General features: G+C 39.2%; 1 protein-coding gene across 8 annotated transcripts in view; it reads left to right on the top strand.

Annotated features, from left to right (window-relative positions):
- The window catches only part of ppp1r13bb (protein phosphatase 1, regulatory subunit 13Bb), a 56,145-nt gene that overhangs the window by 27,931 nt on the left and 2,700 nt on the right, over positions 1–25,514 (top strand). The window contains exons 4-17 of one of the 8 annotated variants that reach the window (XM_053489012.1): positions 273–392; positions 1,434–1,504; positions 14,717–14,818; positions 16,978–17,152; positions 18,023–18,219; positions 18,401–18,565; positions 18,805–18,997; positions 19,507–19,653; positions 20,749–20,873; positions 21,539–22,061; positions 22,155–22,903; positions 23,291–23,428; positions 23,591–23,724; positions 23,961–24,127. In XM_053489012.1, the coding sequence (XP_053344987.1) occupies positions 273–392; positions 1,434–1,504; positions 14,717–14,818; positions 16,978–17,152; positions 18,023–18,219; positions 18,401–18,565; positions 18,805–18,997; positions 19,507–19,653; positions 20,749–20,873; positions 21,539–22,061; positions 22,155–22,903; positions 23,291–23,428; positions 23,591–23,724; positions 23,961–24,127 (3,006 nt within the window). Of the gene's footprint in view, positions 1–272; positions 393–1,433; positions 1,505–13,553; positions 13,607–14,716; positions 14,819–16,977; positions 17,153–18,022; positions 18,220–18,400; positions 18,566–18,804; positions 18,998–19,506; positions 19,654–20,748; positions 20,874–21,538; positions 22,062–22,154; positions 22,904–23,290; positions 23,429–23,590; positions 23,725–23,960; positions 24,128–25,514 lie in introns of those variants that run through there. The other 7 variants (XM_053489015.1, XM_053489014.1, XM_053489020.1 and 4 more) reach the window with 7 other exon arrangements.

Below are 25,514 nucleotides of genomic sequence, written 5' to 3' on the forward strand. Positions count from 1 at the left end.
TTCTTCGTTTTCTTCCTCCGGGCCCCTTAGTTAGACCCCAAGTTCTAAGAAAAGAGTCAGGAAAGAGTGTCTGCTTTTTGATGTAATAGAGATGGACTTCGAGCTTTGTACTTTTGTCAGCACCGTGTCATCTTCAGCCTCACGTCTGTTTCCTGTTGATCTCTAGGGATCCTAGTGATGTTTTTCATGGAGTCTGTTTTTTTTTTTCTCTTGATAAAATCCAAGGCTTTATCTTCTGTTGTATTAGACTATGTGGTCTTTCTTCCTTGCAGAGAGAGCAATTCCTTTTGACCACATGATGTACGAGCACCTGCAGAAATGGGGCCCAAGGAAACAGGAAGTGAAGTTCTTTTTGCGCCACGAAGACTCGCCCACAGAGAGCAGTGAGCCAGGTGAGTCCTGCTTTCAAATATATTTGTAAAAACATTCACTATTAGGCAGCAGATCCTTAGTTGCAGTTGAGAGAGAAACTTTCATTCACAAAAAAGAGCTGCAATGTCATCTAGTGGACACGACTTTAACCCGCCCCCTGAGAAAAAAGAAGGCAGTCATAAATTAGGCTTCACTCATGAGAATTGTTTTTTTTAATCATGATGTGTCAGAGCGGTAGAGTCTAATACAGGGCTTTATGCCATGGCTGAGGGTTAAGAAGTGGTTATATAATAAAACAGGATTACTGTAAGTGACCAGCTTCTCCGGTCTTTTCTGCACACACACAAATTCATAGTGTGAGCCATTGTACAGTCTGGAAATTACAACACAGCTTGCAAATTGTGTAAACTGCTATAAACTGTGTGCTTTAATTTACATTTAAATGTTATCCAGTGTTTAAATATACAGTTAAATAAAACTAGGCTGCACTGCAAGCATCTTAACTAAATTTAAACATTTAAAGTTGACACAGCATTAATCGCCCCTACTCTCTCTCTCTCTCCCTCTTTCTCTTTCTCTCTCTCTCTCTCTCTCTCTCTCTCTCTCTCACTATTTTTCTCTTTGCTTGCTCTCTTACACTCGTGTGTGTGTGTGTGTGTGTGTGTGTGTGTGTGTGTGTGTGTGTGTGTGTGTGTGTGTGTGTGTGTGAGTGAGAGACCATGATGTACCACGGCCTGTGAATTTATATGCAGTGAGCTGTAATACTGTGGGTGATAAACCATCACTGTCTCATGGTGTAGAATACCACAGTCTTGTGTGCCTGAGCACAGCCAAAGACAATCTCGCATTCTGTCCCCCACACCATCTGTCCACTGGCCGAACTCGCAGCACTCATAGCAGATTTCTATGTTCAAGTGGCTGCCTTTAACATCACAGCAGCAGGACTGCACAGATAATCTGTGTACTTTCATCGCCTGGTCATATTTGGGCAAAGATTAAAATGTTGCAATGCTTTAAATATGCATCTGAAAAAATTGTCTTTTTTCTCTTCCTGATGACAGGGAGTCAGCAGTCTCAGGAGCAGGCGAACCGAAGGACTGGAAGCAGCTCTGATAAGCACAATGAAAATGGGGTATGGTCCTCTCATATTACTGTAATAGGGAGTAACTGTCATGACCTCCATGCTTAATCATGTGTCTTATGTGCAGTTTTTTTTTTAATATACAGTATATCTATAATGTTTTAACGCATGATTAATGTCTATGTCATGTTTCTTGCCAAGAGCACACCCCATCACTACAACCTGGCCTATATTTAAGAAAGTTTCCACTGGGTTCAGTGGAAGGCATCAACTATTTCAAAATATATAAATGCATAATAAAAGATTTGAAATGTGTGTCCTATGATATCTGGCACTACAATTTTAGCAGCAGATCCTTTAAGTTCGATAAGATGTGAGATGGGGCCTACACGGATGAGACTTGTTATTGCAGCATAATTTGGTTAGATCTGAGAAATTTGGAGGCCAAGTCAACACCTTGAACTCTTTATGTTCTTTTGTTCTTTAAATTATTCCTGAACAGTTTTTGCAGTGTTGCATAGTGCATTATCCTACTAGAAGAGCCCACTGCCTAGGGAATACTGTTATATACTAGGGAATACTAGGGAATGGCAGGACCCAGGACATTTCCCAGAGTATCAACCCCCCCAGGTTGCCTGTTTCTCATCCTAGTGCCGATCCTAGTGGCACCTCCTCAAGATAGTCATGCGCACACACCTGAATATTCACATGATGTAAAAGACAACGTGACTCATCAGACCAGGCCACCTTATTTTATTCAGCCTTCATCTACCAAACACATTTTTCTTTTTTTTTTTTTTTGGAAAAGCATTTATATTTTTATTTTTTTTTAGGAAAAGCATTTATATTTTTATTTTTTTTTAGGAAAAGCATTTATAATTCATATAATTATTTTAAAGAAATTATTAGCACACTGGTTATATTAAAACATGTGTTGGCTCTTGTCTTATCAGCGCTTTCTGTTTAAGGCTATTTTTTTTCCAAGTCACCACTGCTGCTGAATACCAAAGCTTGTTAAAAGCGTTTTAAAAAGTGGATACATAAATTATGTATTTGTCTTTTCTAAAAGTTACTAAAAATTTTAAAGCCAGAGTGTGGATAATTTAACCCTTATGTAATCTAAACAGTGTTTTCTACCCCCAAAAAAACATTAATAGACACTAACGAGAGAAAATAACATGGTGCTATCACTTTTGCAACTACAACCACCACAACAAAAGTATAATGTAAAAGTAGGTTACACAAGTTTATTAGCAGGATACTATGCTAGAATAAGCAACTTAAAAAGCCTGATATGTCTGAAATAATGCTGGGTTAACATTTTTGGATAATTCCTAAATGTAAACTCCACTGTATCACAGTCAGTGAATTAAGTCTTTATGCCGAGTTTTTATGGCTTATGAGTTTAACTGCCAGTCTGTCCCTATTTAATTGGCTGAACTTGGGTGCCAGCTTGTGTACTTCAGTATTTTAGGCTTTTTTTTTTCTCATTGGAGCCACTGGAGTTTTCTTTCTCTGCACTTTATACGACTCTCACACGCATGTGCCATATTTACCTTCTTTCATGAAAGAAAGCCATTGTTTGTGCCTTTTCTTTTTGTAAGGCACTTGATTATGAGCGCTTCCTATAACATCACTCGCTTTTGCTCTCTTTCTAGCCATCTGGACCAAATTCTGACAAAGAAAATGCTATGCTCTTGGAAGTGTAACTAATTTTACCTTGAGGGATATTGCGGGATGCAAGAAATAAAATAATGGCCTCCTTATCACTCAGACATTTATATAACGTATGGCGAGATCAGGGTTCTTTCTTAAACACTCAGCTTTGTTTGTCTTTTTCTCTCCGTCCCTCTGCGTCTCCAGAATCTCAGTGTCTTGAGGGAGGGAGTGACAGACTGCGGAGGACACACTTCACTTCATTTGCTTGAGGTGTTTAGCCAGGGAACTGATTAGTAACGATGCGCTAGCTGCTGTCGCTGAGGTACAGAGACCCAACATGGTGGTCATTAGCATGTAGCGCATCCTGTAAACCACAGACACAGAATCCCTCCTGTGAATTTTTTTTAATTTTTTATATAGTTTACTGTTCCAGCAGCACTGTCGCCTTGCACCACCAGGGTCAGGGTTCAATTCCTGGCCAGGCTCGATTCCCGGCTTTGTGTGCATGGAGTTTGCATGTTCTCCCTGTGCTTGGTGGGTTTCCTCTGGGTATTCCGGTTTCCTCCCACAATCCAAAGACATGCACATTAGGCTAATTGGCGTTCTCAAATTGCCTGTTGTGTGTGAGTGAGTGTATGTATGTGTGTGTGCCCTGCAAAGGATTGGCACCCTGTCCAGGATGCACCCTGTCTCATGCCCTAAGTCTCCTGGGATAGGCTTCAGGCCCCCCACGACTAAAGCGGTATAAACGATGAGTGAGTGAGTGAGTGAGTGAGTGCTGTTCCAGCAAAGAGTATTTATTATATTGTATAGATTGTACAGACTGTTATACACTTTATGTGAAGCGTATCCTGTATTAATACAAAGAGATCTGTGTGTGTATGTCTGTGTGGTATACATTTCTCTGACCTAATACTCGGTTTTAGTCAGTTGTATAATTCAGAACTACACTACTAGTCGAAAGTTTGGACACACCTATTTTCTTTATGTTTCCTGATTTTTACTTCTTTCTACATTATAAAAAGAACTGTCTTAGAGAATGATGCCATCATAGTAGGCAACCTCTAATGGATAAGGGATGTCTCTGGCTAACTTAAGGACATACTGTATGAAAAAGATGATGTTTTTTTTGTGTCATATCTGTTCCACAAAATTAACTCAAGACGTTTAATGTGCTCATGTCTGGATTACGGAATTTGAGATACAGAAAACCCAAAGAGCTAAGGTTTTTTTTTTATTTTTTTTATATTGGTGTCGTTCATTTTATTTATTTTTTTGTCATCTCTAATCAGATTTTTCTTTTTTTTGCAAGTTTTTTTTTTGAGGATTATTTGCTTTAACAGAAACTTTTTATCCTATGACTAGGATATGTTACATCACCAGCCTAAAGTGACTCACAAAAAATTTTTTTTTACCCTTATCAGGTTTTTTTTTAGGCCTGTCTGAACTCACAAATCTTGTGTTTTCCAGATTGGATCTAAGACACGCACACTGCATGTGGTAAAAGATCAGATATATATAGAGAATGCGGTCATATAACTTGAATGAGAACAAGCAGTTCATGTAACTTTGACTCTGTACAATGTGTGGGACGCTTCCTGATGTCAGACAACACTGGAAGGACGGAGATATCAGCAGTGCTTGCAATAGCTCCTAAAACAGCTACAGCAAGGCCGTCCCCCAAAGCAATCCCCCAGGCATTTGAAGGGTACCTTTTTGGCCCATATGTTTTATCAGTTTCAGATTTTTGAGACAAGAATGACATAGAATGAATATTGTAATTTGGTAGATAGTGCACACTGTATATATTATATATTTATATATAACTGTTGGACCTGCTGTAAAAGCAGCAGCCAGTACAGATTACCTCACCCTCTGGTTTTTATTGTCATTTTCTGCAATAAATACATGCATGTAAAATCCTCCGTTAGAACACATTTTATGATGAGTGCATTTGTATTTCATTCAGTGGCATGGTGGTTAGCACAGTCACCTCTCACCTCCAGGGCCTGGGTTTGATTCCCATCTTGGGTCTGTGTGCACGGAGTTTGCATGTTCTCCACGTGCTTGGTGGGTTTTCTCCAGGTACTTCGGTTTCCTCCCACAGTCCAAAGACATGTAGATTAGGCAAATTGTTATTCCCATAGATTGTGTGCACGTGCGTACATAATCTATAGGATAATAATGTGGATGGGATGATAAGCAGCATAGAAGATAAACAAATGTAGATACGTAGATTTAAGGGCAAAAAAATAATAATTAGATTTATGTTTAAAAGTAGAGCATGTGATTTTATCTACTCTAACATTCATCTGATCTGATCTGTTACTATAGCAAGCAGACAAGTAAATATTGCTTTAGTCCTACAGGACATATCAGCAGAAGATGAGATGAGCTGGGCTGTTAGAACATAATCATAGACTTTGTGTTGTTAGTCGTTCGTAGTCGTTCGCACAGCCTGTGAGTAGGACTTGATTTCACCCACAGACAACCTGCGGTCTGTCCCTCAAAGTTGCTATACATGTCTGAGTTTTTAAAATGAAATTATACCTTGCTTCTGTGCGATTTTTAGATGTGCAGCTTAGTAAACACAAACACTACAATGCCCTTTGACTTATAATAATAGCTCCTGGTGCAGCGCTTAAAGCAGTACAAAAACAGCTTAACTGTAATTCTATGTTGTGCGTCTTTGTGTTTGTGGGCAAGCTTCTCCACAGTTTGACCACAAGGCAGACAATTCGTCTATTTTGGGTTTATTATTGTTTTTACTTTATACATCTTAAGGATTACAACAGGTTTTATGACATAAGAGGTCTTAAGAGGATCAGTGTCCTTGGTATGACCCCTGGCTTTGCTGAAGGCGGGGCTTTTTCCTGCTCTCATCCCCTCGTATGTAGACGTGACATTTCTGAGATGATGATGTGTGCATAAACAAGCACACACACACAATCGTGCTCCCTTTCTTTCAGTTGCTCACAGCTATGCCCAGGGAGAGTAATCCCTGCACACAAACTAAGTGTTCCCTCTAGTTGGTGGTCTTTTTCTCGCATTTTATTCTGTCACTTTTATGTTTTCTTACTTTCTTTCTCTCTCTCTCTCTCTCTCTCTCTCTCTCTCTCTCTCCTCTCCTGCCATGGGCCTTGTCTTGTCTTATTTCTGTGGCATTCGAGTGAAACTGTATGTGCCAGTTCTTTCTTAGTGGAAAGATATGTAATATGTAAGCTCCTCCCTTCCATTCCTCTTCGTTTTCCATCCCCGTCACTCGCCATCTCTATCCATCTGCACATCCTTTTTCACAGACTTGACTTGTGTTTGAAAGATACAGGCAGGGCTGAGGTAAGGCTGCTTTCACTCTTAATTAGTAATGTTCTTTTCACTCTGCTGTGCTGAACTGCGTGGTTTTGCAGATTAATTTAGGATTGTTAATGGTTTAGTCAGTTATGTGTTTGATAAAATTTCACCCACTTGTTGAGTCGTACTTAGCTTGTCGTTTGCCGATATGGTCTTATGAAACATGCAGCAGATATGTGGAGCTGAGGAACTCTGGGCTGTGTGGGCAGCTTAACTTTACTAGAGTTGAAGCTTTATTTTTTATTTTTTCTGTACGTGTGGGTGGCTTTGCCCTACAGGGAGTGTATATTCTAGTCTTTGCTTTATTTTTCATATGATCTGCTTCACATCTGAGACTAAATCGAATCTCACTGTACCCAACATAGACAGTCATAACAGCTGTGTAGCATGTTGCATTATGCTCATGACTGTTAGGATAATAGATGAAAAATGTTAAGTATTACTACACCGCTGTATATTCCTTTATAATACTGATTTTGTTGTTGTGGGCTACTCAGGATAAGGTTTGGTTCATGCTTACTGTGCCCAAGCACAGATCTCCAAAAGTAAAAAAAAAAAAAAATGCATGCATGACTACTGTTTCACGGCGATCCACGTGGAAAGCGGATGATGGTGTTTTTTCCATACTGAATGAAGCTACTTCAGTTTCTTAGTTGGTGCCTTTGTGCCTTTTTTTCTTTTCTTTTTTAGTGTATTGTTATAGGAATGACATTTATACTTTAGACATATTCTGTATTGTACCCTATACTTAAAAGGTCTGCATTAAAAGGTACATTTAATATGATTGTCATGTTGACCAAAATGTGACATCCTCCATATTCACACTAAATTAAAACAGTGTGGTGTTTGGATTTTTTTTTTTTATAGACTGCAGCAGATTTAATGAGCTACTCAGCAGCCCCTTGCTCAGTCAGGGCTTTAGTTAAACGACCATGTTGGCATTTCTTGAATAATTTTTCAAGCAGTTCCTATCTATTTTTAACATAATCGATCCGAGCAAAATCGAAATGTTGTACATCTTAAAAGCTTGGGTGCAACAATTCTGATTATGTCTTTGCAGTCTTCCAGGAGGTTATTGCTCACAAACTATGCCATTCGTTCCACAGCTTCGTTGTCAGAAGGCTAGACTTTAGTGTTTTTGTCTCCAAACATGAAGTTGTATCTGCCTTTGGGGGGGAAAAAGCAAACAAATGGCTTACTGCAGTAAGTAAAACCAGCAAAGCTGACTCTCCACCCTGCAGCTGTGCTGGGATTGCAGGTTCTCTTGATGAATGCATGCTCTAGCATCACATCCTCTAGAGAACATGGCCTTCGGCTGAGGAGATGGCAGGAGTGGCTTTCACATACTGGACTGTTTTTTTCTTTTGTCGTTTACTGAATGAGCATCACGTTAGTGAGACATCATCGGCTTTACAGACCAAGGAGAAATTAAAGAAAAAAGTCTGTCAACTGTGTGTGTTTGACTGCAACTAAAAAAGAATGAAAATTTTAATCTTAGGAAGAGACTCCCAAGGTTTTTTTCTTTGTTTTGTTTGTAAATCACATAAATCTTCTCAAAACTTTCTCTAAGCAGTCAAACTGTTGCGTACTGGCTTTCTTTGTACTTCGACACTACAACCTGCTGTAGTAAGAAAGTTCTTTCCAGAGATGCATAGCGATATTTGTACAAAGGTATCTGGTGAGAGTTAGCATTAGAGAGTAAGATCAGTCATGAAGATATTTCTGAATAGCTTTTTATGGGGGGTGGGGGCACATTTCGCTGTGCTGTAAGGTTCATGTGATAGATATGGTACATCTCTAATATTTGTAGAAGTGATTTCTGCAAAACTTTTAGTAATTAGCTTCTCTTAAATCGTTTTATTTAAATGGCCATGTCATGATGTGTAATTACTTGTACAGTGTTTTATGTTTGTCTGTACTCTAAGAGCTACAAACAGCCGGGACCAAATTCCTTGTGTCTCAACATACTTGGCGAATAAAATCTGATTCTGATGATTTTTGCCTTAGCACCCGTGTTATCCTGTGACACAGAGAGTGCTGTGTGTGCAAGTACTAGCTAACAGTGTTGCCCTTTAAGCCGTGAATCACTTCACACACCGAGCGAGCGAGTCAAATCATTTGTGGCAATGAAATTTGTAGGCTTGCCATGCTGCTCATGACTACACTGAGTGCCGAGTGTGCCGTTATTGATCATGAATTTGACTAAACACTCCTGAGCCACACTGTAACTTTATCATATGACCAGTGACACCGGCTAATAATTCTTACCTTAAGACTGTACTGCTTCCCATTTGAATTTCAGTTGACTGTTTTATCATTTCTGTTCAGTAATGTAACGGTTTGTTTGTTTTAAATACTGTACAGTGCAGAAAGTATCTGACAGGCCTGTTTGTACGTGCACCTTATGTGAAGGTCAGTTTAAACAGAAGTGTGCTGATATTTACTATCTGCTCACAATGCTGAAGCAGTGGGCTCGAAATTGCCTTCCGTACACAGCTAAATACACAGTGTCAGCAGTTTGGTGTTCAGCAGTAATTAAAACTATAATTATAAGATTTTAGGAAGTGTGTAATTCATCTTCTGGGGATCCAATACTGCTGAAAATTTAGATGCACAACCTTTCCTTCAATTTAAATAAGTACATTTAATATGTCAGGTAAACTTTTCAAAATGATAATATCCAGAGTTGCCAGATTTCATTGCAAGATGATTGCTGTAAATTGTTTTCCTAGTAGAAGCTTTATGTACAAAAGGTGTTGCAGTCGAACTGGGAATTTTTATTTTTACAAAAGTTGTACATAATTGTGTACTATTCTTTGCAGAACAACAAAACAGTTTTGAGAGGGGAAAAATAAACTTTTTTTCTTTGTATAATCCCCTGCTACACTAATGCACTTATTCCAGGGTTTCATAAGTGCTTGGATAATGTCAAGGTAAAAAGTTTTCTCAGTATACCAGTTTGACTTGATCGCCCCTCAAAAAAAAAAAAAATCTTTTGACGTTTTAAATGTCACCATATAATATGATCTGTGTTTTCTGGTTGCTGTAGACATGCTGATCCTCGTGTACCCACTGCCCTGCATAGCATATAGTTTATCCTTCCTTTAATATACATATTCCAACTAATAAATTAACGAATAATCTTTTTTGAGTTGAAGTCTTGGAACAGGAGAACATTAAACTGCTAAGTGCCACATTATACTCAAGAAATCTGTGTTGGTGGAATTAAACGACTAAATCTCATCTCTCCTTGTTAATTTTTTTATTTTATTTTAAATTTTCTTCAGTATGTCCACTGCTTCTGGACAATGTGAATGGAGACATTCATTTCAGTATGGCAGAGTTAAAGTAATAGAAATAGTTCTTGTCAGACTGTACAAGAACTATTATGACTTCAAATGAATGATTCAAACCAATGGAGGTATTATTATTATTATTATTGTTATGTATTATTAGTATTATTAGTTTAAAGCACTACTTTTTTACTGCTGGGTGTTAAACCACACTCTGGCCAATAGTATGTATGTCTTACCTTCACACCCATATGTGGTTCCTCCCCAAACTGTTACCACAAATAATGGAGTTAAACAATTGTATAGAGGGTTTTTGCATGCTATATCGTTAATATTTACCGTTCCGCTTTACTAAGAGGCCCAAACCTGCTCCACCATGACCATTCCGTTGTGCTCACAGTGAGCTCTATGAAGACAGGATTAGTGTGGAAGAACTCGAGTGTCATGCACTGAGCACTAACCTCCATCCCCAGTGAGCATCTTTGGGATGAACTGAAAAACTGACCTCACTAACACTCTTGTTGCTGATTGAACTCTAATCTTACAACCACACTTTAAAATCTAAACTGAGGAGTGGAAAGTTATTATAACAGGAAGGAGACTACATCTGGAGCATGATGTTCAGAAAGCACATACAGAGGTGTGACAGTCAGAATGAACTTTTGGAAGTACTGTATGCTGTGTTTGTTAAACCTATTGCACACAATTATCAAGGGTTTTTACTTTTTTTGCAAGTTAATAAGAATTTGGCATCATATTTGTTAGTTTTGTTGCACAACTGCATGAGATGTGAATACTATTCTAAACTCTGACGGTTAGACAGGTGTATTAACTTGTGATGGGACGTTCATGAACGATTCGTTCTTTTTGAACGAGTCTTTAATGTGACAGAAGAACGAGTAGTCTCAGAGAGTGATTCGTTTATTTTCCCGCATCGCAAAACCTCCGTTGGTTATGTACAGAAAACAGAAATGTGTACTGTAATTACCTCAAGATTCGTCCTTTTGTCACGTGACTCCCATAGACGCTATACAAAAAAGCCATAATTGAACGGTTCTTCTCAATGAGTCTTCAAGTCCTAGTCGTTTGTTCTTTTGTCACGTGACTCCCATAGACGCTATGCAGCGCAATAGATTCAAAAGAACAAACAATTCAGACTAGATGAGATCAGAGGTGAGCTGCTCATTCTGTTTGTCTTAATATGACCTTAGCTGCATTGTAATATTTTAATTACTGGAACTATAGCTATGTGTATGTAGACTTGTTGGTGGTCTGTTTATTAAAAGTGGTAACATTTTATTTGATTTCTGATCAAAAGACCGAAATTAACTAAATGACTTAAAAGATTCGTTCATTTTGATGAACAAGATTTAAAGAACCGAATCACTAAAATGATTCAAACGTCCCATCCCTAGTGTGAACTATTCCAGCCCGAAAGGAGTCTCTTTTAAAACACATCCAGACCGGGTAAATGTTTTTTTTTTTTTTTTTTCCTTCTTTTCTTGAGGTCATGTCTTTAGCAAATGATTTAAGACAAGAGCGTATCTATATTTGTAGCATGTTTTACGTATTTTGCAGGTTAAAAAATCGACAGTTACACTATTTGAGTAACCAGCGAGACATTTATCAGAAATAAACTTAAATAATAACAATTAAATAATAATAATAATAATAATAATAATAACAATAATCGCTGTATGCATTGATGGCCTGATTACCCAAGTTCACTCTGTCACATTGATTTTGGTTTGTTCCGGACACGCTTTTGTTTTCGCGCCCTCAGGCCAAATCCGTTTAATTTTTATTTATTTATTTTCCTCCTCCTGCCCGGTTTGTCAGCTGGTTACTCGGAGAGAGAAGGAGAGAGAGAGAGAGAGTTACAGCTTTCAGCAACACTGCGTAACACCGTGTATTAAACACCGTGTCCTGTAGCGCGACTCTGGTTGGACGCGCAGGGATTTCGGTTCTCTGTGTTCACGCGCATCGGTGTGTCCGCTCTCCCGGCCGCGCGGCGCATCTGATAGACTTTCACCGATTTCTTTTTATTTTTTTAACGATGGAGTTTAAACACGTGGAGGCGGTGCAGGAGTTTACCGACTCGGGACAATGCGGTAGAATAAAAGTGTGCTCTTGCAAAATAACCTGGAGGAACACTTTTCAGGTGAGGGTCTCGTGCTTAACATCAGCATTTTACACAGGAGGGTGTGAGTGTTCCACTGATGGGTGACGTCTGTATTAGTTTATAATCTGTTATATATCTGTTAATCCTTTCTCAGCAGGTTTTGTTGTGATGTGGTGTGATGTGATGGTTCAAATGTTTATCCTTCCCGTCCAACACTTTGAGCTTTACATTTAGGCTCTTGTGTCATGTTTTTATGTATAGCATGACATCATAGGTGTGTTAGGTGTGTCATTGGTATTATATGTGAAAAAGAATTTCTTCTTCTCTCTATACATATATATGTATGTATATATGGCTCATTCATTCTAATTAATGTTGATTGATTAATTAACGGCATAGATAATAATATTCTTAATGTTATTATTTGTCAAGAATAAATTTGGCCGCTGGCTGTAGGTGACCCGGCACTGCTGCGTTACTAATGCCTGTGTGGGAGTTATGTGCTGATGGATTACTTGTACAGATGTATAATGCAGTCATTGCTGATTGTGCTGCATGTTTACATGAGCAGGTGTAATGTCCCTAAAGTGTCAGGAAATTTAAAACAGGAACTTCTACTTCTGTTTTTTCTGAAACTAGAACTTGCATTCCCAAGCCTTTTTGCTTAGAACATATAATGCAAATGCAGTGTTTTTTCAGTTTTCTTGCCATTTTTGTGCTGAACACTTGATGTTAAATCTGGTTAGTGTCTTCTAATTGTCTTTGTATTAAAAGACATACCGGATCTGAGACGCAGCCTCACCCACAACAACATACCAACATTGTTATCTTCCCACAACACTTACATCTTCTTTAGACTTGTGGGAAACACTGTAATGCAACGTTGTATGTACAACAATGGTTTTTAAAGTGCAAATGTGTAAACCTTTTTTTTTATTACACACACACACACAAAAAAATAAATAAATAAATAAAATAATATATATATATATATATATATATATGTGTATATATATATATATATATATGTATGTATGTATATATACTGTATATATGTGTGTGTATGTATACAGTATATATTTTTTTTTCTCCCCCCCATGCACCATTGACCAAATGCAGCCAGTGACAAAGTTTTGATGTCAAGAGGTATTTTGCAGATGCTATAGAAAGACTGATTGATTTTTTTTTTTTGCAGTATACAATACAATCTTCGTATATAATCTGCATTGTGTAGTTTAACAGAGAACAGGTTAATGCTGTCTATTATGGAATTCTGTTATGATTTTATTTGAATCTTCTCATATAGTGTGGCAAGTAATTTTAAAAGATCATAAATATCTAAAACTGGCTTTAGTTGAATGTCAAATGGCACTATCTGACCCATTATGCTTGCCTTTTAGATTTGTATAGCTAAAACGGTAATAACTTACCTGAACTGGTTTGGTGCACATTCCACATTGGCCACCCAACCCGTAACCCATCTCACGCAAGCAGTCTAACTTCCCGCTTGAGCTTGTTAGTTCCCATTAGGGCAGTCCCGAGAGGAAGCTGATTTATGGCTTGTTGGGAAATGAATTAATTAGACTGTTAGTATATGCAGTAAAAAGAAATAATTTTGTGAAGAATTGTTGTAAATGACAGGGTGGCAGGCAGGTGTAACAGTCAGCGGACCAAATTGGCTGTAAGATGAGTTCATTGAATGGCACACAAATGTATGGAAGACAAAAGGTAAGGGAAATGTTTTTGCCGATTTAATGGCATTCAATTTGGGTGTTCACAACTGGCTGTGTGCAGATTTAGCCATGACTTTATTGTGACTATTAGATGAGGAATTTCATTAGTATTGAGTGCTTTACAAATGATTGTTCTGTTTCTCTTCAACCTGACTCATTCGTATTCAAGCATTCAGTTTATACAAAAGTAGCAGCCAAGTGAACAGAACTCATCTCATCTGTATCTTCATCTTGTCACCCTCTCCAACAGTATATTAAAGCAGATGCAAGGGCAGTATGTTAAAGCAGATGCAAGGGCAGACACTTGTACACACAATATAAATCTTAATCACTTTCCAACTTCCACATTGCTTGTCTTTTGTGTGATGTCTTTTCTTTCCTATCAGTGATGGTTTTGTAACAATTCTGAATGTGTAAAGCAGAAACTGCTGCCTCAGCTTCCTTAACTTAAATTATAAGTCCATGGTGGCAGTTGAGTGCTCTTATTATGTTGTTAGTTTTGTTTTAGTTTTTTTGTCTTTACTGCATGGCAGTTCTGCTCTGCTGCCATGACGACAGCCTGAAGACAGACACCGTGATTTATGACTCGCTCTTATCGGTCAGAATGCCAGGTGCCAGTTTTACGGAGGCCTGCTCTACGTCTTCTCAAACAGACCATTTTAACCGTTCGTCAGAGTAAACCTGGGTCACCTCTGTCCCACAACACGGAGCATCTAAATGCTACTAGCATTAACAGTGTGCCTAGAATTTAGCTGAGTGTTTACACATATAGGGTCATCCTTGGTTCCTGGTAGACCACAAACCCACAGAGATGATCAGGTTTCCTTTCCCCCCAGCAGCAAGAAGTAATTATCTGATGAGTTGAAACAGGAACTTGTCTCTCATTTTTAGAGCTACATCTAAACAAGGAATTTTCAATCACAAGATTGGTCGTTACTGCTTTTTGTCAGAATGCGGGGCTGTCCAGATTGCCGTGACTAAAACATGCTGCTCATCCACTTAATTGTTTTGGTTTTTGTATAAATAACCTGCTAACTGACCTCTCCCGTCTTACCACCCCCACTCTCCTCCTCCGTCTTTCCCCCTTGTCCCTCCCTCTCTGCAGGTGGCAAACCCTCGTGTGGAACTCACTCTCTCTGAGTTGCAGGAGATGGCCACGCGGCAGCAGCAGCAGATCGAGGCCCAGCAGCAGATCCTGGTCGCTAAGGTAACACACTGTTCTTTGGGTTGTAAGCTTTAAACCTGTGATCAGCCGCAAGTCATGCGATGTTGTATACAGACCCATGGATTACGCACAATTTAATTATTTCTATGTCCTGAGGCTAAATATTGTTATTTTGAGGAATGAATGTTAAGATTTGAGTAAGTTACTTTAACATGTTACTGTATATGATTGCAGATTACGGTATTCATGTACACTGCAGTTTGGCTAAAGTTGTTTCTGCTTACCTAGACATGTGTAGGCAAGCTTTTAGCAGTAATACATGCTGTTATATAAGTTAATAGTTGAGGACTTTCTTTACTATAATTTTCAGTCTATGAAGTGTCTAATCATGGTAATTGTCTACTTAAGGTGGAGCTGAAAGAGAGAAAGCTTTTGTATGGAGAATGTATTTGAAGCGTGTGAGCTCATCTGTAGGATTCATTACCCCTCTTAGTGGTTGTTGACAACAGCGAGTGCAGAGGTGATGAGCTCATCTCTGTTTACTGCTAAGGAGATGCGAGTGGCAAAAATTGCCGAATAACACAGGAGACCAATCCGAGACTACACAATGCCAGTAATGTAGTAAACACAGGCAGGCATTTCTCACCAGCTCAAGCCAAACAGCTTTTAAAGATCTTATTTTCTCGTTCAAGACAAAGACATAAGTGTGAAATCCAGTGCTGCTTAAAGAGCGACATTCAGTTCAGTCCTAGAAGAATTTCTTAAAAGATAAACGAAGAGTCCATTTCCGATCCGATGTTAAAGCAGCTGCGGATTGAAAGTGGCAGGTTTCAGAGAGGGATAATAATCTATGAATGTAGTCAGTCAGTATAAGGGCTCTGAAAGACATTAAGTGATGGTAGTCACTAACAGGCCACCGCTAAGTGTGCTATATTTAGATGTGGCACGAGTTGCAATTGAGTGCCACTACCAGCTCAGCAACCACCACCCTAAAATGAATGCATTTTAATGTTTTATATAGTTAGACTTAATGTTGTGGAATGTCTCAGGAACGAGTTAGTTCTTCACCAGCCTTTGTTAGGCATGATCTGACTCCTCTCTCTCCCCTACCTCTTGCTTTCTGTCTTAAATTATTTGGAGTGTTTCAGTGCATGTGTTGCTATTATAAAAACGTTAACATTTTAGAATAAGCATAATTACAACCAATTAGTTGTTACAGTCAAACTGCTTGTTCTGTTATATGAAAATAAGGCAAACATTCAGGTCAATCAGATTTAAGCATTAGAGCATGTATAATGAAGGCCCGGTGTTTCTTAATGATGCATTCACATTTCCAGCCTGAAGTGAGTCAATTACTATTTCTTACTCTAATGTGACACAGAACAACGTTTTTAATGGCGGTGTAAAAACACAAAGTTATCTGAGTCACTTTTGTATGTAGCCCTAGATCGGATACATATCTGAGACTTGTGACTTGAAAGAAAATGGGCAGATTGGAATTCTTCTTATGATCTAAAAGGATCATATAAAATAAATAACAAGTAACACACAAAAAAATCACAATATCTACAGTATAATAGGTATATGGGGTAAACATTTTAACAAAAAATGTAATATACAGTACTATTCAAAAGTTTTGATTCATTGTTTGTTTTCTTCAGTGATTTATTTTCTATGTTCTAGAACAATACTGGCTATACATATACATACATATGGCATTAGGTAAACGGGTAGCAACAACAACAGTCAGATGTTATTTTAAGACACAGAGGTCAGTGTTTCTGAAATAGTTCTTGCAAGAGCAGTATTATCAAGTGCATTTGCAAAACCCATCAAGCACCATGATGAAACTGTCTCTCTTGAAGACCTTCCCAGGAAGGCAAGACCAAAATTTACCTCTGCTGCAGGGAAGTTCATTTAGAGTTACCAACCTGAAAATCACCTATTAACAGCACCTCAGAGCTGTTATGAAGGCTTTACAGAGCATAAGTAACAGTCAAATCTTAATATCAACTGTTTAAAGTAGATTTGTGAATATTTTGGTTGCCTCTAGCATTGTTTTACAATGTAGTAAGAAATAAAAATCAGGAGGGACCAAAGAATTAGAAGGAGTGTCTAAACCTTTGACTGGTAGTGTCGAAAATATAGCTGTTTGTTTTGTCTCAGTCGCCCTCACTGTGTGTGTTTGTGTGTCTGTGTAGGAGCAACGCTTGCGGTATCTGAAGCAGCAGGAGCGGAGGCAGCAGCAGGCTGTATCTGAAACAGAGAAGCTGCAGAGGCTGAACGAAAGAGTGGAAAGCCAGGAAGCCAAGCTGAAGAAGATTCGAGCCATGAGGGGACAAGTTGATTACAGCAAGGTCATCAATGGTAACCTGTGTATGTATTTTCAGTTTTGTGGGCAGAATCTAAAACAGACTTGACCTTCAGTCCTGTTTGCATTAAATGCTCTTTTTTTATAGAAAGGAAGCACAATGTATCATTTAAAAAATCTTTTGAAAATAATTTTTCCTGTGACAGACATCGTGTGTTACGTCAGTGTATCTACTGGAAAGTTAAACCATTTTCACTTATTTTAATGAATAGCATAGGAGTAATAAAAACATGTATAAGAAAGTAAATAGGGACAAGTAGAACAAACCATGTTGGCAAAATGACCCTAAAAGCATTTTTTTTTTTTTTAGTTCCATGGTATCTAATATAGCACAGGTCTAAAGGCAGAATGTGGAGTAATGTGTAAGCACAAGAAATGGAATGTAAAAGAAAATACATCTTTTTATCATTGTAAGACACAAAAAAGGATATTAACAGCATTTTAGCGTTGTCCTAGGTTCGTTGCAATTTGCCAAACTGATGATTTGTGATCGGCAAATGCCATCCTAAGCTATGAATCAAATATAATGTATTTGATGCAGCTCAATCAATATTTCCTACTGCCTTTTTCAGCAAAGTATAGTACTAGTGTCTGTCAGTTCAAAATATTTGCTTTAATCACTCAGTTAATTAAATAATCTTTATCTCAAATTGTGTGACAGACATTAGATAATTCTTGTGCAAAGCATTTTAGTTGCCTCATCGTTGCTGCATAATTTTGGACCCTGGATTCTGTAACCTAGCAACTAGTACGAAATAGAGTATCCTTCTTGGCATGTAAGCAATGTGTTACATCTGCATGAAGTTTTTAGCTGCTGAGAACAAAGTTTGGTTTTTTGGAGGTGTGTTTATTGTTTTTGTGTTTCATCTTGTTAGCTGCAGAGATCGAGCACATCAGCGGACTGTTTCAGGAAAAGCAGGCAGAGCTTCAAGCAGCCGTGCTCCGGGTAGACCAGCTGAGTCAGCAGCTGGAGGAGTTGCGCAGAGGAAGACTCAATGGCCTGCAAGGCCTCGGGGGTCATGTCACCGGCAACGCTGCACTGGAGCTTCGCAAGCTTTACCAAGAACTACAGGTCTGCACATACCTGCATGCATATGAGATATACAATCCAAAGTGTAAATCTTAATATCAAAACTTTAGGATAGCTTTTTCAAATGAAATCCTTCTCTAATGTTGTAAATGTTACTAGTGTCATGACCGAAGTAAGTAGTACTGTTGTTAACAGAGATTGTTTTATTGTGTGTACATGTCAGATCCGTAACAAGCTGAACCAAGAGCAGAACACTAAGCTACAGCAGCAGAAGGAGCTGCTGAACAAGCGCAACATGGAAGTGACGCTGATGGACAAGCGCATCAGCGAGCTCCGTGATCGCCTCTATAAGAAAAAAGCTGAGGCACGTCAAAAAGAGAACTTGCCTGTAAGGCTAGGGGTTCACCTCATACACAGACATAAACATGCATGAAAAAGTATACCTCTATGCACCGCATGCAGAATTTGGACACAACTGGAAAAAAAGACAAGCTTATAAATCTATTGCCATTGTACCTTTATTTTCATGTGTCAACATGCTGATTAAAATTTCTTTTTCCTTCTTCTCCATTCTAACTTTTCTACTCATCCTCAACTTCGCTTTATTTACCCTGTCACTATCTACAGCTGAACCATGCAAATGGACCTCCGTCACCCCAGCCAACTGCAGGCAGTACAGGTCGAGTGGCAGCAGTTGGGCCCTATATCCAGGTCCCGGTGCCAACACGCTCAGAGACCAACTACATGGTTCCACCGGATCCTCTTAAACCTCAGACACTGAGCATGAACACTCCAGCCAACCATGCTCGATCTAAATCAGGTCAGTGCTTACATAACTTTGTTTTACCGTCTCGATCAGAGGCCGGTTATGTATTGATGTTTTTTATTTGTGTCTCAACATGATTTCTGTTAATCTTTTCATTTTGGCCTAAAATGTATTGACCTGAAATGTAAGTAATTCCATTAAGACAGATGTTGTGCATAATGGTTGTGCTTGCTGGTCATTAAGGCCCGAACTATCCATATTAAGTATCCAATACCAAGCCACGTGCCTTTGTCAGTAGCATTTATTACTATATTGTTATTGTTAACGAGAATGCATGTTTCCTTTTGACCATGACACGTTTCATGCCTCCTTTCTGTGTCGATTCACACATTTTAGGTACTGTTCAATTTCTTTCTTTCTCTTCACCTTTAACTTTCTTTGTAATCTCTACTGTGTGCCTGACATTTCTATGTATGTCTCTTTCTCCTCTCTTTGCGCTGATTGTCTGTACCGTACTGTTCTACTTTGTGTGTGTGTGTGCGTGCGGTTGGGGGGTTGATCAGACGGTGTGAGAAAGCCCCCTGGCCCATGGAAGGTCTCTGATTTAGACATCATAGTGGACCCGTTCCCACCGTCTACCTTGGAATCTGGCCCAGGCCAAGGGGTCTCTGGCACCTCCGGCTCCACAGAGGGGTCAGACGGAGTCTCTTGTGAGTGGGAAGGTGGCTGATGGAGAGCTGAAGGGATGGCCTCTGAACCTTATCCAGAGTATTGGACAGGATCGTTGCAGTGCCAGAGTAGCAATGCTCATATTACCATTACATCTACCAACTGGCCAAATTATTAAGTACTTTAATGACCAGCTTTTCATTATAATTACATTTTAAACCTCTACTACAAGCAAACTTATAATATACAATTGAGCTATAGTCATTACTCTGCTTATTTTGTATATTGTAAACCATATTCAGACACAAAATTAAAGTGTTTTTTTTTTTTTTCAAATTCAAAATATTAGGGGCCACACATCAGTTGGCCGGATTTTTGCTTCAGATGTTTGGTATTTATAATCAGTTCAGTAACACAATGTTTATCTATGAAAAGCTGCTTCCCATTTGTTCAACGATATCAGAATTTACTGACTGGACTGACATAAAGTACACTGCTGATCCTGTGTGTGATTGTGGGTGGCTGTGTGTGCCCGTGAGTGTTCACTTGAAATGTCTTTCCATGTCTGGGTGTTGGTGTGTGTGTTGGTGTGTTCCATGCTTTTGTGAAACTCTACACTGATAAGGTTCACAAGGTCCTCTGTTCCACCTGAAAAATAAACCACTAAACTTGCTTCAGTACTGCAAACTTTGAATTTTGCTTCGTTTTATGTAATATCATCATAACCTGTAATGACACTATTCATGGCAAAAAAAAAATCATTTTATACAATCTTAATCTTTTTGTAAAGTCCTCAAGAAGACACTTTTGGACAAAATTGTATTTGTGCCTTGGAGACAAAATTGTAATAAAGTCTGTATATCAGACATTTGAATAAAAAAAAAATGTTGGTCTGTCAAGTGACATTTTTATTGACACAGAAATACTTAGATTATTTTGCTAATATGTTCTGCCATGTAAGCTATACTTCCTTTAAAAAGCTGCATTATTACTTCCTGTTCATTTGCTGTGTCCATTTTAACTCATTTACCCCCACCATGTGCTGAATTATAAGTAGAATAATAGCAACTGTATTAAGTAGGAGATTTTATTAGCTGTCACATTTATTTTTATGATGATTTTCTCCATCTTTGAAGCTAATGATGCAGGCTGGCCTACCCTCAGCAAGGGCAACACATCTCTGAAGCCTCCAGACTGGAAAGAATCAGTCGGAGACATTCCCAGCAAAACAGCATCTCCTGCTGGCACCCCGTCAGATAAGGTTGGACTTCTTGAGTTGGTCCTTTTGTCCCTTTTAAAGGAATACCACCCCAGCTCTCCTGAGGAGAACATAATCAGATTTACCATTAATAAATGAAACACTTGAATTTTATTTGTAATATAAGGCTATGGGCAGTCGAGTAAACAAATGTTTTAAGGTCCATAGCTGTACTGTATAGGACTAATTTAAAAGCAGTAAACCTTGCACTAATATCACACATGATATTAAAAAAAAAGTGTTTAGTCAGATTTGTTTTAATGAGATTTTGCTTTAACACCAAAGTTCTATAGTGCAGGTTTCTCTATGAATATTACAGTACAGTTAGACTGAAATCTTTAAATTTTTAAGCTACATTGATTACACACGATCACAAATGTTTTGGGGTTGGATGAATTATTTATATATAAATATATATATATGCAGTATATAAAAAAAAAAGCTGATGCCCCCACTTACTGCCCTTTTACTTTAGGTTTATTAGGTTTTACAAAAACGTTGATTGACTATGCTACATTGCCTGTGGGTGTGAATGATTGCATTGTGTGCAAACTGGCATCCCTCTGAGAGAGAATTTTCCACCTTGTCCCAGAATTGTTCTTATTTCTGCAGTGTGGAATTTACAGAAGACAGTCAAAACAATAAAATGTCATGTTTCTGTTGTGTAGGTTCAGGATATGAATAAACTGGGCTTAGCTCAACCTCCTCCGTGCAAGCCCCAGCCTCCTCCATATGGCACCCACACCAGAGCCCATACACTTTCATCCATCAATTCTGGCTCCACTGGCTCGCTGGACCGGCGTAAAGATGTGCCACCATGTCCTGTTCCCTCTAACCCCAATGCTCCACCTCCACCTGCCTGGCCACGTGGCACCTCTACTGGCTCCTCTTCACAGCAGATTCAACAACGGATCTCAGTCCCTCCCAGTCCCACTTTTGGGCCCAGCTCTCCACTTTACCCCCCGGGAGAGAGGTCTGATCCCCCTCTAGCTGTGGCAGTGCGCCCTTTTATCCCAGACAGGGGCTCTAGACCACAGTCACCCAGAAAAGGCCCGGCCACTATGAACTCAAGCTCCATTTATCACATGTACCTACAGCAAGGGGTGCCCAAGAATTACCCTCTTGGCAAGTCTGCTGTGAAAGCAGGTAGAATACTAACATCCAGTCTGGTTGCCTTTTCTACAGATTTGGGTATTTTTTGTTATTAATGTCTGATTTATTTACTGACATATATTCACTGTGCATACGTTAAATATTTGGATTTTTCTACCCCCTTGTCTGCAGTGTATGGAAAGCCAGTTCTATCCTCAGGCTCTACTCCCACCTCCCCGCTGCCCTTCCCAGGCTCTGGACCTTTCTCTGTGCTACCTGGCCCTGTAGGCGATGTGTGTGATGGTGATCTGGAGTTTGATGGCCCGACAGCAGGTTTCCCAGAATCCTCTGGACCCGGCGTGGATCACATCCCTCGTCCACTCAGTCCCACCAAGCTCACACCCATGGTTCACTCACCCATGCGTTTCCAGAGTGATGCTGAGCTCGAGGCCCTGCGCAGAAGGCTGGCGAACGCACCACGTCCACTTAAGAAGCGCAGCTCCATCACAGAGCCTGAGGGACCCAGTGGGCCGAACATCCAGAAGCTCCTTTACCAGCGCTTCAACACTCTAGCTGGTGGAATTGAAGGAGGCATTGGAGGAGTGGGAGGAGGCAGTGCAGTCACCCCCTTCTACCAGCCCACAGAAACAGCAGCGGTAGAGATGCTGGCCGATGCCGATAATGGTAACGAGTCTTATGAAACACCAGCTTTGACTGTTTCTGGCACAGAGGAGGTGCCCTCGCAAGATGTACCCGAGGGTGATGCCAATGATAATGAGCCAGTGCAGTCAGTCAGTGAAACAGCGGTCCCAACACCACCGGAGCCATCAGAAGACGACAACAATAACATCCCAGCAGTACCTGTGACCACTCTACCTAGCCCTGTGCATGAAGCCAGCTCCCCACTAGAGGCAGAAAGCCCTGCACCCTCTCAAGCCACGGTGAGCTACAGTATAAATCAGTACCACTTGCATCTAATACAACAAAAACACAAAACTAATTCTTGGACATATAAAACAAAAGAGTAGGATTCGTGCTTGCTCTCAGGACAGTTAATTAGAAAGCTTGTGTAGAAACATGCATGCCAATCTCTAGTTTTGCCTAATTAAAAGTGATTCTTAGCAATTGTTGCTGTTGGATCTTTACTCAGACATGCACAGTTAAGTTCAGGTTTAGCTGCACCTATTCTATACTATACTGGTTGGTCCAGTAGTAGTCTTTAATCACAGTTTATAACGTGCAGAACCCAATTGACTGCACAGACGATTCTTCTGCCCTTTTCCTTTTTTCTGTCCTGGTGTTGATGTGTCTGTCTGAAATCTATTTAGGAGAAGCGCACTAACTTGAAGAAACCTGACTCGGAGAGGACAGGCCATGGCTACAGGGTCAAGTTCAATCCGCTGGCCCTGCTGCTAGATGCCTCACTTGAGGGCGAGTTTGATCTGGTGCAGAGGATCATTTATGAGGTGCGTTATCACATGGCAGTGGAGTTGCCTGTTTTACTCTAAGAATTAGTCAGAGTGGTAAAACATGTCCTGTGATATATTTGAGACAGATTATTGAAAGTAGTCTTATTCTCTTTTGATCGCTCAGTCTTGAGTGTTAAACTTATCATGGATTTCTGACAGGTGGATAATCCCAGCACCCCGAACGATGAGGGCATCACACCCTTACACAACGCAGTGTGTGCCGGTCACCACCACATTGTCAAGTTCCTGCTTGACTTTGGAGTTAATGTTAACGCAGCAGATAGTGATGGCTGGTGAGGTCACGTCTAATTTTATTTACATGCTACATCCAATCCAAGCATATATTTAAGTTCATAATGATTAAAGGAACTAGGAACCACATAGAACCAAAACCAATAAGTTGTGTCTGCGCTATGTTGAGTCGAATAAAATACATTAATTATTCACTTAAACAGGATCTATCTTCTAATATCATTTGATTTCTGTCTCTGGAAAGAGATAATGTAACTCTGTGTGTGTGTATGACCAGGACACCCCTCCACTGCGCCGCTTCTTGCAACAGTGTTCACCTCTGCAAGCTCCTGGTGGAGTCCGGAGCCGCCATTTTTGCCACCACCATCAGTGATGTGGAAACGGCAGCAGACAAGTGTGAGGAGATGGAGGAGGGTTATATTCAGTGCTCACAGTTCCTTTATGGTAAATCTCACCTTTCTTAACATTAATGTTCTGTGCATTAAGGGCCCAGGAATCATTAATGTATGATCACCATGGCCGGGGAATATTGGAAATAAGTCTATATTATTAATCTGTAAAATGTAAATAACTATGGATATTTTTGTATAGGTTTATATCTCCTCCAAATTTAATATATATTCCTATAGAGTTTCTGAAGATCCCAGAAGATGCCACAGCCAACCAATGGCCATGTTTAAGAGAACAAAATTGGCCTTGTTGTCCGTGTAGGAGGCGCCTCAATACTCTTTCCCCCTCACTTACAGTGACAATCATGTGGTCATGTATGTGAAGGAGGTGTTGCTCAAAGCATCTTAAGTTATTCTGTTCTCTGACGTACATAGTATGAGCAGCAGTGTGGGGGCAAAAATGCGGTGGCTAGAGTCATATATTTGGGAGATTTTGTGGCTGTTCTTTCATCAGAGAAGAAGGTTAAAGCTTATTTAGTGGGTGTAAAATGGCACTGGTCTTGTAACGATTTTTATTTAAAAATTTACATGGCTATTAAAACTACATTTCTTATTAAACATTGTCTTTGAGTTATCTAAGCACCTTCAAGAATGCTTATTGGAAGTTTAAAACACAGTTTCCTGTTAAAAAGTTGCTGTTATTTAACGATGATATCATGAGGTTTATACATGGTATTTGTGATTTATTTATTTATTATTTATTTAAATCCTGGCAACGTTTAAACGTTTAGTACTATGTGACTTTAACTTGGTAAGCTTTCACCTAAGTGTCTATGTCCCTTAGTCTTATGTAATGGTAAACAGTTTCCCTAACTTTTGCCTGATGTTTTAATAATGCTGTTTGACACACAACACAAAAACTTGCTGGTGTAATTAATCCAGTGTGACAGTGGCCTAACGTCAATAGCAATAATGTTGTTAAAGCATCTTGGATCTGAGTGAGAAATCAAAATTAGATATTTGCTTTTTGTATCACTAATTTATAGGCTATATGTAATTTAACTTTTTAAGTATTGCTCTTTTTATGTATTGCTTGAATTAATTGATTTGCTTTCGTTAGTAATAAGAGCAATTTTCATGCCTCTGCCACTAGGTGGTGACAGCATTGTGTTTTCAAGGAGTGGTTGAATGTTTGTAGGCTATATATGGAATGTCTGAAAGTTAAACATTTGTTGGGTTAAAATTTGTAACTGGAGGAAAGAGACTCTGTGATATACTGTAAAAGGCATCCTTGGTTAACACAGTTGGCATTAAATTCTTTAAAGGTAGTTATTCAACAGTACATTTTCTTAAATAGGATAGATACTCCGGTCAGCTATAACATTAACACCACAAAAAATTTGCATTGATTATCAATCATATATCATTAAACTGATGACAGA

This window comes from Clarias gariepinus, chromosome 27, assembly GCF_024256425.1.
Source record: "Clarias gariepinus isolate MV-2021 ecotype Netherlands chromosome 27, CGAR_prim_01v2, whole genome shotgun sequence".
NCBI lineage: Eukaryota > Metazoa > Chordata > Actinopteri > Siluriformes > Clariidae > Clarias > Clarias gariepinus.